Source organism: Gavialis gangeticus, unplaced genomic scaffold (assembly GCF_001723915.1).
Source record: "Gavialis gangeticus isolate Ggan-Ray unplaced genomic scaffold, GavGan_comp1, whole genome shotgun sequence".
In the NCBI taxonomy this organism is placed as follows: domain Eukaryota; kingdom Metazoa; phylum Chordata; order Crocodylia; family Gavialidae; genus Gavialis; species Gavialis gangeticus.
In genome coordinates, this window is record NW_017729011.1 from 4,821,056 (window position 1) to 4,837,809 (window position 16,754).

The 16,754-nt window shown below is 45.4% G+C and overlaps 1 protein-coding gene across 4 annotated transcripts in view; it reads left to right on the forward strand.

Annotated features, from left to right (window-relative positions):
• Positions 1–16,754, forward strand: part of EXD3 (exonuclease 3'-5' domain containing 3) — a 525,078-nt gene that overhangs the window by 227,168 nt on the left and 281,156 nt on the right. For all 4 annotated transcript variants that reach the window (XM_019510424.1, XM_019510425.1, XM_019510422.1 and 1 more), the window contains exons 12-18: positions 349–515; positions 5,788–5,926; positions 6,309–6,510; positions 7,291–7,400; positions 8,556–8,766; positions 9,788–9,954; positions 11,628–11,798. In XM_019510424.1, coding sequence (XP_019365969.1) covers positions 349–515; positions 5,788–5,926; positions 6,309–6,510; positions 7,291–7,400; positions 8,556–8,766; positions 9,788–9,954; positions 11,628–11,798 — 1,167 coding nt within the window. The remainder of the gene's footprint in view (positions 1–348; positions 516–5,787; positions 5,927–6,308; positions 6,511–7,290; positions 7,401–8,555; positions 8,767–9,787; positions 9,955–11,627; positions 11,799–16,754) is intronic.

The window sequence follows — 16,754 nt, forward strand, 5'->3', positions numbered from 1 at the left end:
TGCAGCCTGACCAGTGCCACACAGAGGGGGAGGATCACCTCCTTGGACCTGCTCGTGATGCATCTGTGGATGCATGACAAGGTGCATTTGGCCTTCCTGACTGCATCCCCACACTGCCGGCCCATGTTCATCTTGGCATCAATGATGACTCCAAGATCCTTTTCTGCCTCTGCACTGACGAGAAGGGAGTTCCCCAGCCTGTATTCATTCTTGTTCTTTCTTCCCCTCTTCAATAAGAAAGCAATACTGTACAGTTCCTCTTGTGATGCCTTATCCATGGAAATTCACAGTCATGCCCTCAAGATGGAACCTGCACAACCAGACTCTGTTCATATGTTTTCCTCACAGAGCACCGTGGGGGACAATCGGTGGCTACAAGAGCAGCTGATCCAACTCCTGGTCAGTTATTGTGATTTGAACACTGCAGCCAGGTGGGCTTTCCATTATAACTTCCCTAAGGAGAACCTACCTTATGGAGTGGCTGACGAGCTTCAGAGACTCAAGATCCAGGAGAGGTAAGTACCTTGCTTTATGTAATACATTTTCGGGGTGTGCAAAATGGGTCCTATTTGATTCGGATTCGGCCTGAACTGGGGATGGTGATTCAGATCACTGTCCCTGATTCAATTCAGCCGAATCCAAATATGATGATTCGATGCTGATTCAGCGAATCAGCGATTCAGACGTAGACACAGCTTTAAATGCTTTTTCTACATACCTCGAGGTAGCAGGAGCGGCTCATGAATGCTGCAATGCTGGGGCGGATGGGGAATCCCACAGGAGCACGGGGCGGTGGCCCTGTGTGCTTGGCGGCAAACCCACAAGTGGACCAAAAGTAGTTTCAGTTCACTTTTGGGTCCATCGGGGAGCGCATGGCGGGGGTGCCCGCACCTCCCTTGCCTGGCAATCATCCTCAGGGGGACCCCAGGTGCCCCCCCAGACCCAGGAAGGACCAGTCGCTGAGCCAGGGGGTGCGCGCGGGGTGGGGGAAGGGTTCTGATTCTATTCGGATTCGGAGATTTGGCCATCGAATTGAGCCAAATCTCTGCCAAATCAAATCAGGGACAAAAGCTTCGTACAGCCCTAATACATATTAGTCACCACATCAGGGCTGCCATGTTGCATAAAATAATCTGTTGTAGGGCAGTGTTGAAGGATGCAGCTTGTTCAGCTTCTAGGGTGGGAGAATTCTGCAAGAATTTTCACCGTATAGTCACGGTAACATGTCTTTGACTGTGCATGGTTGATGTTTGCTTTCCACAAGCATGGGAACACTCATAGAAGGCACAGATTAAGCACGCACCAAAGTGTTCTGGTCTTCATGGGATGGGATGCTTTGCCGTGGTACAGGACCAGGATTCTCCAAGTCTCTTTGCCAGAACTCTACTGCAGAGTAAATGCAATGAAATGGAAGGGATCTAACTATACCTCATGCCGCACAAACTTTGTGTCCAGCCTGTAATTGGTACCACAATGTGCTATATCTAAATACAGTGAAATCTGATTAAGCAATCATTAGGATAACTTGTCACTATACTTTTGTTACCCTGTATACAGAATCACTGCTAGTCCTTGATTTGTATACAAAATACTTCAGGTAATGAGTTGTCTGTTAAAATGTATTAACTCATTTTCAAATGTATATATATGCTAAATAATAAACGAATTTGCTCCTGGCTTGAAAGGTACTGACCTGCACTCTCCCTAGAAAGCAAGACAGATGCTGTGTTTAAAGCATTAGGTATTCTTCAGCTTTTCATGCCTCAACAAGACATAGATGATCAACTGTTCCGGTTCTCAAAACTGCCTTCTATTTTGGCAAAAGTAAGAGTGCAAAGTCAAAAGCTTTGATTATTTTACTCCATCATGTAGTTCTTCTGATGTGAACACACTGAATTTTTATAGTAAGAAACTAGACGTTAAGCATTTATCTGCATAATCGTACGGTTTCTCCATATAGCAAACCAAAGCGTATACAGTTTGCACTTGGAATTTTTGTAGTGTAGTTTTTCCTGGTGAATGACAGAATTCATTCCTTACCTAGTCAATATGGAAGGCAAAATACATCATGCAAAGTTGAAAATTGTTAACTACTGATAATTAGTCACTTAAGGATAATTAGAAACCATCACCAATTCCTTGGAGTGACAAATTAACCAGAGTTTACTGTAGTGACACTGATGAGGCTTATATTCCTGAAAGAGGAAAATATTTTAAATTGCCTGAAGTTCCCTAATCATACTTTTCTGCTTCCCCTCCCTGAGAGACTTAAAGTCATCATAAAGTCCTCTTTGTCAGTTTGGGCTGGATCCAAAAGCCCCTGAAGTAAATGTCACTCTGTATTAAGTTCAGTAGACTTTGGATCTGGCTCTGTAAGAATTATGTTTATCCAGTTAGACATCTGAAGCCTTGTCCAATAGCTTATGTGACCTGTTGAAGACAACAGTGAACTCCCACTGACTTCAGTGGTGCAGTTTTGGGGTGCACATATAATCAATAAATTTTACACTGAAGTAATTATTTTCTCAACATTGCCCTCCCTGACAACATGTGCTTCTCTCAGACAATACATGACTCCTTCCCTGAGAAGTGGCCCATATAGCAGAGAAAACACCTGCCCATTTAGCACATGAACCTGGTTGTCATATAGGTGGAGTTGGGGGACTCCCCCATCACCTCACTGGCCAGCCAAGGCCAGCAAAAATGGCAGATATGGCAACCTTGGGAAGAGTAGCCCACGAGTGGCACTCAGGAGATACTGAAGTCTGTGACTACAGGAGGCTGTCTCTGAGGTGGGTTTGTGCCTTAAAGACACCGCATGGTCTTTCACATCCACTTTGTTCCTTGTGTACATTGTAAACCCACAAAACAGATAGCACAGTCCTAGGACAGGGGGTCAAGTAAGAAACAGGTGTCAGAACTAAGAGTGCCAGTCATCTCACTTCATCTACATGCAGCCTTCCCTCTACGTTGTGTGGCATGCACGGCATGAGCATGGCCGCACACGCCACATAGCTTAGAGGGAGCGCTGTCTGGATGCACAAGAGAGGCAGTAGGATTGGGTGGGTAGAACAAGGCACGGAGTCATGAACCCTAGGATCTTCTTGTGGCTCTGCCATTCTCCAGGAATTTTGGATGGCTGTGAAGCCCCTCATGCCTGTTTCCTCACTGTAAAATGGGAATACTACTACCTTCTACTGTAAGGTGTTTGAATTGTATAGAGCACTGGCACTTCACTTATATCAGCTGCTGAAATATTGTTGCAGCAGGTTCCAGAGTGGGTGTTTCCTCTGTAAAGGTAAGAGATGATATCAGAATATGAATGATGAAATCACCCCTGCTACTGGTCATACCACATGCCACTCCTGAACTGTGCAGATGAGAATATTCCCGAGACCTGAGATTTCACACCTTCATTAAATATTTTACACAAATATTGACTTCCCCATGCACACAGACTGTCTATGCAAGCTAATGTTTGTATAGCACAAAGCTGCCATGCTACAAAATTAGTCATGCAGTCCCCTAAACACAAGGTTAGTAAATATTTTCTCAAATAATAAGCCATTTAAAGTCTCTGTGGGAACGAGACTATCCAGATATTCGTGATATGTGAAAAATAGCTGGATTTTTGTTTTATTATGCTTACTTTCCTCCAGTTGCATCATTAGGATGGGACACCAGAGCAATGTGCTGACTTTCCAGTTCCAAAACTATTTCAAGAGCCTCTGCTGCATTATGAAAAAGAAATTGTGCTGTGTAAGATCCTGTTGTAGGAAATCAATGATAACGCACAAAAGCTGCTTCTGCAGGCATCTCTCAAACAGCTGCAGGGTGCTGATGTGTTCACATTAAATTTTTTTGTGGCACTGTCTGAAGCTTTACTTTGGGAGAGTTGCACAGTAAGATCATAGTCTGTCCAGCATTGAACCTATCCCTGAAGTGGAGGGAGATGTCGGAGCAGTGTTGGGTTTTGCTTCTTCCAACCCTGTACCACAGAAAGCAAATGTTCTTGTACAGTGTCAGGGGACAGGCAGGGATTTCCATAGGAAGGAGAAGTCCATGAAACCCTTCCGTTCTCTTGGAAGCGTGCATGGTGAGTCATTCCATTCTGAGCTGTGTGCAGGACGCAGCCGCTGATACCAAAGCAGTAGATCCTGGCGTTCTTAGTTGGAGACCTTAGTTGGAGCAGCTTGTGATTTTCTTATTAGAACATGTTCCTTTCTAAAGAGATAAATGGAACTCTGGTTTTGACTCTTAGCAAGTCAGAGACTGCGATACGACATGAGAACTACCAGATGCCTGGGACTGCTGTGGGGAGCCGAGAACCAAGTATTTATAATGTGGAATCCTAGAATCTGGAACTTGCCACCTAACTTTGTAGGCTGTCAGGTCGCATCCATTCTGGGAAAGAGAAGTGTGTAATGATGATAAATGAACTAAGCCTGGGCTTTGGTGAGGGGGTTTTCTAGTCTCCTAGTAAAGTTTTGTGGTCATGAGCATCATTAATTAAACACGTGCTGTTCTCTGAGGCCCCCTCTACACATTACAGGCATTGTGCAATTAACTGGTTAATTCTGCAATTAACTGAGACCAGCTGTATGTTCAAAGTACTTGTCATGCCATAGAAAGGTCCAACCAGTTATAAAGTTAGACCTTGAAAATGTATATTAACTTTATAGCTGGTTGCTATCCAGCTCTAATTTGAATATGTAGCAGGGTCTACCCCTGTGGCTGGGAGCCCTGCCAGCTGACCACATTCTCAGCTGCAGGAGTGCACTGTGCCAAGCTGGGGCTGGGAGTCCTGCAGCTGAGTGGACTCTCGGCCTCTGCAGCATTCAGGAGCTGCAGACTCCGGGTCCCGGCAGTACCCTGCAGCTACTGGGGATGCTGGGCCTCTGCAGCCACTGGGTGCCGCTAGAACTCCTTGTCCACAGCTGCAGGACTCTGGGTCCCAGCAACTGCAGGGTGTGGCTGCAATCTCCCACCTCTGGGTGTGTGTGGAGCACCTCGGCAGCTGGGATATTATAGCTACAGTGGTCTCCCAGTTGCGGGGGGTTGTGGTGCACCCCTGTGGTGGGAAGATTGCAGCAGCTGTGTACACACCCCTGTGGCTGGGGGATCACAGTAGCTACAATCTCTTTGCCATGAGGGGTTCCATGGTAGGGAGATTGCAGCAGCTATGTCTCCCATTTGCTGGAGTACATGGGGCACCCCATGGCTGTGAGCCCCTCAGTTGAGAGTGATCCTGTCTGTGGGAGCTTGCTTCTTGTCTGTTTAGGGAGAGCCCAGGATTGGGCTTGCCCTTCTCCAGCAATAAGACGAGATGGGATCTAATGCATGATCCCACAATCATGCCTCCTGTTATGCCATTTTTATGGTGGTGAGTAAATGGAAGGAGGATGGGGCTGGGCAAAAAACGAAAGGAAGAGAAAGGGTCAGGAAAGTGTAAAAAATGAGTGAAATGACAGAGGCCTGCAGAATATGTGGGTGAAATAAGGGCCTCTAGGATTTTAGTGATGTTCTTTTATTTAAAAAAAAAAATTCTGTACCCTAGAACATGAACAACTGGGACCAGAATTCCACCTACACGTATGTGCTTACCCCCAAAACACCCCGTGGTTGATGTCCAAACAGAGTTGTGAATGCATGTCGACATTCGGACTGTAACCCCCATGTGTAACGGAATTCATCGCAGAGCTGAACTGTAATGCATGTATGGAACAAATCGGAAATGAAATTCCCATGATGACCCTGTGAAAAGCATTTGGATTGTGTTTTTTATAGGGTAGAAGATGCTGAGAGAACTGATGATTATGAAGAGGACAGGAAGAAGAATTATTACCAGCTGCCCATTCCCAGGGAGAACATTCACTTCCTGCAGACTTGGGAAGAGATGCAGCAGTGCAGGGAACAGGTGCTGCAGGTAGGTGTTGCTCTGGTGTGTATTTGGTCATGCTGTGGAGCAGAGAGATCCCCATGAATCACATAACATGGGGTGGATTTTGTCCATCATCTTCACATGCACCTGACCCCAGGCCAGTGAGAGCAGATGGAGCACTGTTGGTGGCATTTCCTGCAGGAAATCCTTGAGGCCTAAGGGCTAGCCCATATGGGAAAATGGACTGGAAGCTGCCAGTCCAGAATAGGGTCTCAGGTGCACATTCTGCCAAAGCACTGTGATTCTTCTGTAGTAAAATAGGTCTGTTTGGAATAATGCTTCCCCAGAGGAAACACTACAGTTAGGCCCAAACCATTTCCCTGTGGAGACAAGCCTTAGTAAAGAATGTCTTTCATTTGTGTTACAGCCTGGCCAGGTAATTGGCATTGACATGGAGTGGAGGCCTTCGTTTGGCAGTGTGGGGAGGTCGCGTGTCTCCTTGCTTCAGCTCGCTGTCAAGGACCAGGTGTTCCTCTTGGATCTACTGCAGTTCCAGGAGGAGGTTGAGCAGGAGAAGCTTGCTCACTTTATCCAGACACTCTTTTCAGACCCAGCCATCACTAAGCTAGGTAACTGCTGCTTTCACCAAGGCTCAACCCTGCAACTGACCCCCTGGAAGAGTTTGTCATCCCCTCTCCTACTCTTGATCTAGAGGGACAGTAAGGGGCTCCATCTGTCCTGGTTCCTACACATGGGATTACCCCATTTTGAGGTTATGTAGGTCAGTTAAAGCAGGGTCTTAGATCTGCCACTTCAAGTTTTTCACTCTGATCCATTCATTTTGGAGTCAGCATCTGGAACAATATATATTAAATGCCTGCTGTGGCAGTGAAGAGTCTAACCTGACACTAATGGCAGTGACCTTCCCAGGTCTGGATTTCTTAAACACTCTGAGCTAACCCCTGTCACACCACATCCACAGTTTTTCAGACTAGCCCTGAACCAGATCTGTTAGGTGGCCCCGTATTTTACTAGCCGTGAACCTGGAGTTCAAAGCCAAATTTGCAATCTCATCTGCTAGACAGCTAGAGACTGAGGCGAGTCACATAGCTGCCATGTTAGCCTTTTGCTGCACAGTGACTTTGCTGCAGGTGAGAGGAACTGAGACAATGCAGGGGCAAGGTTACAATGCAGACATTTTTGTTTTATCCATCTTCTTCCACACTGAATCCTGACCTGGAAGAATTTCTATTGGGAAAGGAAGGAAATAGGGAGTTTGGTACTCTTCCAAACCAAAGCCTGTTTGCACCTTTGTTGCAGGTTATCTAACCACATAGCTAAGACTAACTGAAGTGTATTAGGCATTGTAAGTGTTTCTAGCTACGCATTGTGGGATTTTGTCTTTCCAGGTTATGGGATGTCTGGAGATCTCACCAGCCTTGCTGCAATGTGTTCTACTTTTAAAAACCTGAACAGGGAGGTACAAGGCACAGTGGACCTGTTCACAGTAGATAAACAAGTAAGGATGAGAACCTGAAGACATGGAAAATTCCTTCTCTTGATTGTGCATGGAGATAACTGTAAAACTGTTTCACAGCATTGTCTTTCTGCATCCTGTATTGGCAGAGAGATAGCTACATGACCTAATAGGTCTTTTCCACTGGTGGCTCCTAAGGTATTAGAATTAGAATGAAGGGGAGGTTTTTTGAACACCAGTCATATTCCTGTTTTGTGAGAATTAATTCTTGCAGATTGACTTTTGACTTGTAAAGTTGTAGCACCATAGGGAAGAAAGCTCCATTAGTTTAGCATTTGGCTGTATCTGTATAACTGCCATGGTTTGTAGAGGGTTCATAAAGAGCATAAAGCTGTAGACTACATAGATTTCATAGATATTAGGACTGGAAGGGACCTTGGAGGATCATCGAGTTCAGCCCCCCGCCCGAAGGGCAGGAAGTCAGCTGGGGTCATAGGATCCCAGCAAGATAAGCATCCAATTTACTCTTGAAGGTGTTCAATGTAGGTGCTTGAACCACCTCCGATGGCAGGCTGTTCCAGACCTTGGGGGCTCGGACAGTAAAGAAATTCTTCCTTATGTCCAGCCTGAAATGGTCTTGCAGTAGTTTATGACCATTCAACTTCATCATCCCTTGGGGCGCTCTGGTGAACAAACATTCCCCCAGATGCTGCACAGCACTCTGCCTTCATCCACTACCAAAAATGCACCTGGTTTTGGATTAGAGCACTGTCATTGTGTAACAGCGGTGGTGTGTGTGGGGAGGCAAGATGACAGTGTGTTGCTGTTATTGCCATGTAGTTATTCCATTGTGTTATTACCCAGAAGCTTCAGCTGGGATCAGGGTCTCTTTGCGGAGAGTTCTGCAAATGTTAGAGACATCCCATGCCTTGGCATGCTCAAGGCATGGTACAGTGAGTGAAGCGGCAGTTCCCTTCCCAGGGCCTGCAAAACCAAGTTCCTTCCCAACAAGTGTGTTTGCCAAGCAAATATCCAATAACTGTTTGTGCATGCAGTTTACCATCTGAGCTCCTATCTGGGTCATGTGTACCTTTACTGGAGATAAAGATGCTTGTATTCCCTGGCATAGCCCCACTGACGCATGTGATATTTCAGGTTCTTTTCTGAAAGCTGTTTCATATTTTTATTCCCTTTTAGTTACAGAAATGCTTCAGAGACTGGAGGAAGGATGTCCGGAAGGTCGATGTACTGTCACAGGAGCAGAGCTGTGAGGACAGAAGGTTCAGGCAGACAGAGAAAGGACTCAGCCTGCTGGTGCAGCATGTCCTGGGAAAGCCTCTGAATAAAACAGAGCAGCTGTCCAACTGGGAGAAACGGCCCCTTCGCGAGGAGCAGATCCTCTATGCAGGTTGGATCACCACATTGTTCAGTCACTCTACAGTGAGGTGCAGTGGAGCAGCTCTGACCTGCGTCCATGTTCAACTAGAGATGTGGTGTTGTGCCCATCACTGGTAGTTAAGTAACCAAAGGGAAAATGGCATAGCAGATTAATTCCTGTTCAGAAAAGCCATATTTTGCTTGTCTTTTTATGGACCTGGTTTCAAAAGCTGAAGTATAAGCTGTCCAGTGATTCATTATTTCCCTAATAAAATAATGTCTTTACCAGTCAATTCCTATCTGATGAAGCACAATTTCAGGGGCAACTTCTGGGAATAGTTGAAAAGGAAAAAAGTACTTCCTTCTGCCTCATTTCACCCCACACAGATTTTTTGAGAAATAATTGTTATGTCCAGAGAATCACTTGTTAGAGCAGAATTCAGAATGCGCAGGGATGCCTTGAGGGCTGTCCATCCAGGACCTGTATTCCAGGAGTGTATAGTAATGGCGTATGCTTAAGAGTCTGATGGTTTGCTTTGAGCCTTTGCTGAAAGGTGAGCTCTAAGTTAGTCCTCTGTAAGAAAGAGGGCCCTGTAGAGTCATTTAGATACAGCCCTCTGGCAAGCAAACATTGTTTCTACTATTATCACTGGTTACAATTTACCAATCTGAGGAAGAGATTTAGCCATATGACTCCTATTGAAATGAATATGCTGTGTTCCTGTGTACTCTGGTTGGCATTGAAAATCTCGGTCAGTGGGAACTGTAGCTCTTTAATGCCATAACTGAATTTGACACCTTGTCTCTAAATTCTCTGATGGCAAAACTATCATGTTTTTACTTGTTCTGAATTGGTGCAACAGGATTCTGTTTCACAGCCTTTTGATTGTTTCCAATTCACTGAATTGAAAAAGGGGTGTAAAATACACTACCAATAAATTCCATCTATTTTAGAGCAATTGGATATAGTCGCTTTGGATCGATGAGAACCAAAATAGCTTCTCTTGCTGTTTTGGATGAGACCAAATGAATGTCCATGTTCTGTTTTGCAGCTTCTGATGCATACTGCTTGTTGGAAGTGTATAGGAAGCTGTCTGAGGATCCAGCAGCCTTTGGTCTGAGTTCAGACCTCACTGAGAGCCTGGTGGAGAAACAAGCCACAAAATCCAGGGCAAAGAAGCTGCTAAATAAACAAAAAATGCCATCGACCTCCAGACAGGTTTGTAAACATCTTCAAAGAACTGTACGTAGCTAAAAATCCTTTCAGACTATACATTAGCCCTACCTTTTAACCAGTTGGTTAGATATGACTGTCAAAAGTCTGTAGCCCTTTCTCTAGTCTTGGGGGTAGCAAAAGTCCCTGATCTTTCCTGTTTTACTGTGTTTTAACCCTTTGATGCTAGGATTTGGGGTTCCCAAAAAAGCTTAATATATTTCTTTTTTCTCTGTTATCCCACTTAGAAATACATGAAACACAGTAAAATTACCATTGCTGTTAATACTTTCATATCTGCATTTCCTGCCTTAACATTTAATTCCCTTATTTTTAAATTGTGTCTAGTTTTACAGTGCATCAGCCCACAGGTTTCATATTGTTAACTTTCCCTTATTGCGGCTGGAGGTCTTTGGTCTGCTTACATGTTCAGCTGATAGAAATCCCTCTACCACCAATGTTGATGATGTATCCATCTGCACACTTCCCCCTGCCCCAAACACATATACCCACCCAAAGTGTACTAACATAGTATCTAAGAAGGGCAGAGCTTCTTAAATCACAACTGATATAACTTGGGGATGGTTGACTTCATTTAAACATGTTGAAATGTGACTAGTAAATATAAGCTGTTTTTATGTATATTAAATATACAAAATACAACCATCCTACCCTGTAGGCACCTATAAAAATTAAAGGGAAAATTAAGTTTTGATCTGATGAGTCAGTGGCAGATAAAGGACTTGTAAGAACTTGTATGTTCTCTAAGGTAGCCAGAGGGCTGGGCTCATGGTGATACTATCGCTTAGTACCTTTCATCCATTGGACTATGCTGCTGCTACCTCCCAAGGTTTCCATGAGTTGCTAATTATTGTAATAATCTTTGCTATACAGTCTTCCCCAAAGTATGTTTAAATATACAATAATTCCTTAGTCCTGGATAGTCAGTAAAATACAAAATGTTTCAGCAGAGTTTACTGGCCACACCAAGAAAAGGGACTGCTGTAAATGTAAGCATATCTGTGTTGTTGCTACAATACATTCTACGTAACTGAACAGTCTCGTGAACTCATGAGCCAGCAGTATCACCTCTACCATCCAAATGACTAACCCAGAGCCAGTGTATTCTAATGTATACAGCACTTGACTGGGACTCAGGAGACCTGAGCTCTGCCTGTGGTCTGCTGGGTGACCTTGGGGATGGTGCACTTCATTTCTCAGTGCCACGTTAGTACCCCATATAAAATTGGGATGATGAAACTGACATCCTTTGTAAAGCATTTTGAGACCTACTGATGAAAAAGACTAAATAATAGCTAGTTTTCACATTGTCCTTGGCACTGTACTGTCATAGAGTAAGTGGTAGTCTTGACTCCTTCATGTCTGAACAAAGGCAAAAGCATTGGTTTAATGATATAAAAATATATGTGGACAACACTCCAACCCTACTTCATACTTTATCACCTTTAAAAAGATCTTTAAAAAAGTACTGACGCTCAGTTACTGCACTCTGATATCTGAGATACCACAGTGATTCCGTGCTCTAAATATATATATGTATCCCAGCCTCCTGGGAGCCTCCTAGGGACAAGTGGTACATTTGATGGAATGGTTCCAAACAGCAGACATTTGCAAGGCAGTAGTCAGTCAATCCTTATATTTATTTTTTTTCCCTTCAGCAGTCCAAAGAGGTTGTCAAGGAGGCCTCAAGCCCCTCTCCCATAATCTCTCCAAAAGAGTTCAGTGTGGTCTGCGACAATATGCTGCAGGGACTTGGGCGCTACCTTCGTTGTCTTGGGGTGGACGTCCGGATGCTAGAGAATGATGATGACCATAGAAAAGCTGCTGAGGTCAGTCATGGGGTAGATAACTGTACCTGCTGCCACTCAGAGAAAGCTCAGCATTTGAATGACTATGCTTTCTATGGGTGTTCATCCAGCACTTCATTGTATCGAACAAGTAGAGTTGACAGCTGTTGGGGGAGTTAATACACATATAAGCCTGGGTCCTAGTGGACAAACTGTTGTCTGTGTTGAACTCCAGTTATTTTGCATTCACATTCCTAGGATGAATAAACCTTTCTGCACAGAGTGCCCTGATCTTGCTTATTTGGCCTGGTATTTTACAGTCAGGAGGTTTGTCTACACTTGCACTTTACTGCACAGTAGACTAATTTATTGTTCAGTAAAGTGTCACTGCCTACACATGCACTGGAATTAGAGCTCAGTAGATTAATTGACTCTGGCATAGGATAGTGCTGTCAGACACAGGTACTATCTGACCATGGAGTAATTTACTACACTTAAGCACATGTGTAGATGGTGACATTGGAATTAGTTTATTCTGGCTCAAATTCCAACAGAGTTTATTCAGTTACATTAATTGCACGTGTAGATGTGCCCAGGAACAATAACAGGTTCCAGGAAATTAAAGGAGTACAAGCACACTGCATGTAGCCAGCAGTTTACAAGCATTTTCAGTGAGGCAGTATTGTTTCATAGATTTCATAGACATTTGGGCTGGAAGGGACCCCAAAGGATCATCGAGTCCAGCCCCTAAACCTTGTTAAGGTTATGGGAAAAGGCTGGCCCCAGAAGACATTTTGGTGTGTAATGGGGGAAGAGCCGTATAGTGATTTCAGAGAAATAGTTTGCCTGGAGGTGCTTGAATCAACCTAGATGGAACATAATCACAGCAAGGCCTGGTTGCTAGGGAGGGAAGATTTCTAGGATAAATTATCAAATAACTTTCTAACTAGCTACTGCAGGGCACCTCTAGCCTTGTTCAACGACTCAAAAAAAATCTATAAATGAATTGCAGTGAAACACTCAAGGAGGAGGAGCCTTCTCTGAGCTGCAGTGGGGTAGCTAGCACTGATTTGGACTTGCATAACCACTCAGTCTGACCCTTCTTGTCTAGGAGGAAAGAGAGACATGCTCTTTCACTTCACACATATTTTTGCTCTGCCAGAAACGGAGATATCCAGCCCACACAGTGTGCTGCTATCAAATATACAGTGATCCCCAGGCCTAGCCTCCAGGATGTTTCCTCTTCAGATGTCTGTTTGGCCCGAATCCTGAGCAATCCTTAACTTCTGCAAAAATAATTAATATCTCACATCTGCCAAACTTTGTACAAGTCCTTTAAACAAAGTAGCTAACCCTCATTTCCCTCACCCTTCCCCCAGCACCCCATCTCCTCTTCTCATCCTGATACCTTATCATGCTACAGACAGGATGTTTTAGATTGCTCTCTCTATGGTGACCGGACAAACATCCTTTTGCTATCAAAAGCCCTTGGAGCGTTATTGTATGGCAGAGACTTTGATCTGTACTTGGATAATCAAAGATAAAAATGGGTTCTCTCTACCCCTATTTGTAGCTGAGAATCCTGATTTAATAAAAGTTGAATACTGAATGTTGCACGCACAGACAGTCAGCAAGCAGCTGTCCCAGTAACTGAGAAATAGTGATGGCTTTAAAATAGTGATGGCTAAACAGAGCATAGGTGATGGTTTGGTATATGGGAAAGAGGCTATTACCATATCAAACCAGTATTAATAGAGCACATAGTGCACAAACAAGATTAGGGTTTTTTTCTCCATTACAGTCATTTCAATTCTGTTATTAATTACACTCCCCTCTATATCTTTCTTTGCTCTCGTATTGCAAAGGTCACTGTAGCAGCTCATCTGCCAAAGTAGGAGTCCCTGAATAGCCTGGCATTTGCTTCCTATTGTTTTCAGCACCAGTTGCTAAAGCAACTGTAAATAGTAAGTGGATGGTCTCGCCTTTTGGATTGTGTTATTTGAAATGTAGCTTAAAAGCAAGAGGGCTCTTTAAGATGCAGCCTGCAGCAGTGGATTTACACTGTACCTTCTCAGACTGCTGTTCCCAAAACCCACTCCAACCCCGTAAGTGCTGGGTGCTGCTTCCTAACCTATGGCAGTTAGCTGCCAAGCAACATCTTACAAGCTGCTATTGTCTTGGTAAAATTTGTCTCATTACACAAGTTGATTTAAATCTCTGAGCATATGTTGAGCATATATTAGCTGTTTAATCCTCTGGATGTGACTGTAAACTGCATCTGACTGGAGGTCCTCGTGGTAATATGGTGGGGCTACTTGTGGCAAGGTAGCACCTATAAAATACCACAATGTTGCAACCTCCAGAGTAAGGCGAGTATAGGGTGCCCCAAAACCCCAGCCCCCACTACCTTGTGGGTATTCCTTGGTTGGAGACAGTGTACAAGACATAACACTGACAGAAGCATGCCCTTGCTGAGGCCGTAGGCAGTCAGCAGCAGTTCTTATCTGTTGCTGTCTGGCAGAAGCTACAGCCATCAAGGCACTGAATGTCTGGGCTTGGTCTGGTTTTTGGATTTGTCTCAGTGGCCTAATGGAGGGAGGTGGTAGGTCTTTGGCAGCCTTCACTCCTCCATACTCTTGCCTAGGCATATGCATCAAAGACTTTGGTGACTAGACCTCTTAAGTGTACTGTACACCATGCTCCAGAGGATCAACGGTTGCCTACTACTTCTCTGTCATTTCAGTTATATGGCACTGGCAATGCCCTCACGTCCCATTGCACTTTGTAGGCTGTTTTGGTGTTTCTGGTTTTGTTTGGTAGTTGTGCGTAAGGGTTCATAGCACCAATTTTAGGAAATCCTTGGGTTTTTCTCATCTAAGTCCTGGCTTAGTTTCCAGGATCCAGTGGATTTGGCTGCAGTCATTGTAAGAAACCTCCTGTAGAGCTGTAGTAAATGTGAGGCTGGATGGATCTGAACTATTCTTTCATAAAGATAGATGAAAGAGTCTTTGAAAAATATAGGTGAATTAGAAGCCCTTTTATAATTCTTCTTTTTTCAATGAAGTAAAAATAAGGGGCTTACTAGCTGCCCATAAGTGTTCCTTTCGACCTTGCTTTGACTAGCAGTAACCTGCATGGGTACAACTGTGCTATGTTTAATTATGGGCAGCAGATAGTGTTGGTGATCCTTTAACTCCATGGTGCTGTTGCTCTAAGTTAGTGGCTCTAAACTAGTGATTCTCAACCAGAGTGTCGGGAAATCTGAGTGAGGGTGCCTCCAGATCTTTGAAGGGTGCCTCAAAGTGTAAGGAGAGAAATGAGTTGTGAGGAGATAAGCAGGTAGGTGAAGTAGGTCCTTGCCTGAATCATCCTCCACTCCCATTGCTCAGTCCTTCTGCAGGGAGGAAAGCACTGCAATATATGAATTAGTTTTTGAAATTGGGCACCACTCAATTCACAAAAGTTATGGAGGGGTGCCCTGAGTCCAGTGAGCATAGTGTCGAGTCCAAAAAAGTTGAGAACCACTGCCCTGAGGTTTACACATTTGGTATGTTTGGGGATGCTGTTTTGATGCAACTTAGAACAGCCCATGGGTCACAAGAGTTTTAGAGGAGCTACGGGGCAGATAGGCCTTAGCCATATACTTACGACTGCCATATACTTAATGGCTTTAGCTCAGTGACCCTCACATAGAAAAATCTGAACAGATTCATCTGACTGGTGGATAATCCATGTGATAGAGAATGTGTTAGGGAGCAGTATTATCTTACAGTATGGAGATTCATCTCATTGGAAGGGCTGCATGCCTTTGAGCACAAGGAGGCGTCAAACTTTATACGAGTTAGGGTTACCATGTTTCCAGTTCCAAAAAAGAGGACACCTGTCGGGAGTGGGGGGATGGAGTATATGATTGTGGAGGGCAGTGATATGCTGGTGCTCTGCTGCTGCCCATTCCGTTTCCCCTCACTCCCAAACCACAGCCCTGCCCCCATCCTGCTGCTGCGCCTCACTCCCAACCCTCAGACCGCTGGCTCTGCAAGTGCCCCTCACTCCCAACCTGCAGTACCCTGCCTTCCTGGCTTCTCTCCCATTGTCCACCCAGAGACACGTGTGCAGCTGCCACCAGCAAGGAGTCGGACCAGGGCTCAGCCGACTTCAGTGCAGCTGTATGCAGCCTCCTTGCCTCCTGCCGCTAGCAGCCTAGATTTTGTGGAGAGAGGCAAAGGCCTTCCCAGAGCCCAGGCCAGCTGTGTCAGGCAGCTGGGAGGCTGCAAGCTGCTGCATTGAGGTCTGCAGAGCCCCCACCTAGCTCGTTGCTGGCAAGAGAGGGGCCAGGGTTGTGCTTCCCTGGCCCCTTCCCCACCGTGTGCACTGAGGCACGCATGCACTCACCACCAGCCATGGAGTGGGGCCAGGCTCCGGACCCCAGTGCAGCCGTTTGCAGCCTGTGTAATGTGAGCCCAGGCTCCATGGCCAGCAGTGGCTGCATGTGCACCTCCAGGTGCCCTCAGGGAAAGGGCCAGAGCAGTGCAACCCCAGCCCCTTCCCCACTGTCCACCTGGAGGTGTCCATTAGGGCTGTGAGAAGCTTTGGGTGCTAATTCGATTTGGAGGAGATTCCGCCTGAGTCGACGGCCAAATCTCCGAATCTGAAACGAATCAGGAGACCAATTAAAAGGTCCAAATCGATTCAAAGCTCTCTGATTTGGAAAAAATTCGGAGAGCTTCAGCAATTCGGGCAGTCCCTGCTGGCTGCAGCAGGGAGCTGGACTTGAACTCTGTGTTGGTAAGTAGGGGCGGGAGAGGGGGGGGAGGGGACCATTGGGGGACCCCTGCCAGGCCTCATCCCCTGCCTGCTCCCCCAGCTCCCCTACCCGCTGCCTGTTCCCCCAGGCCCCTGATGGCTGCCCTGCCCAGCCCTAGCTTCCGGCTCTTTAAAAAAAGCCCCCACTGACTGGCTACAGGTGGGGGGGTGATCCCTGCTGCCCCCACTGCCCCA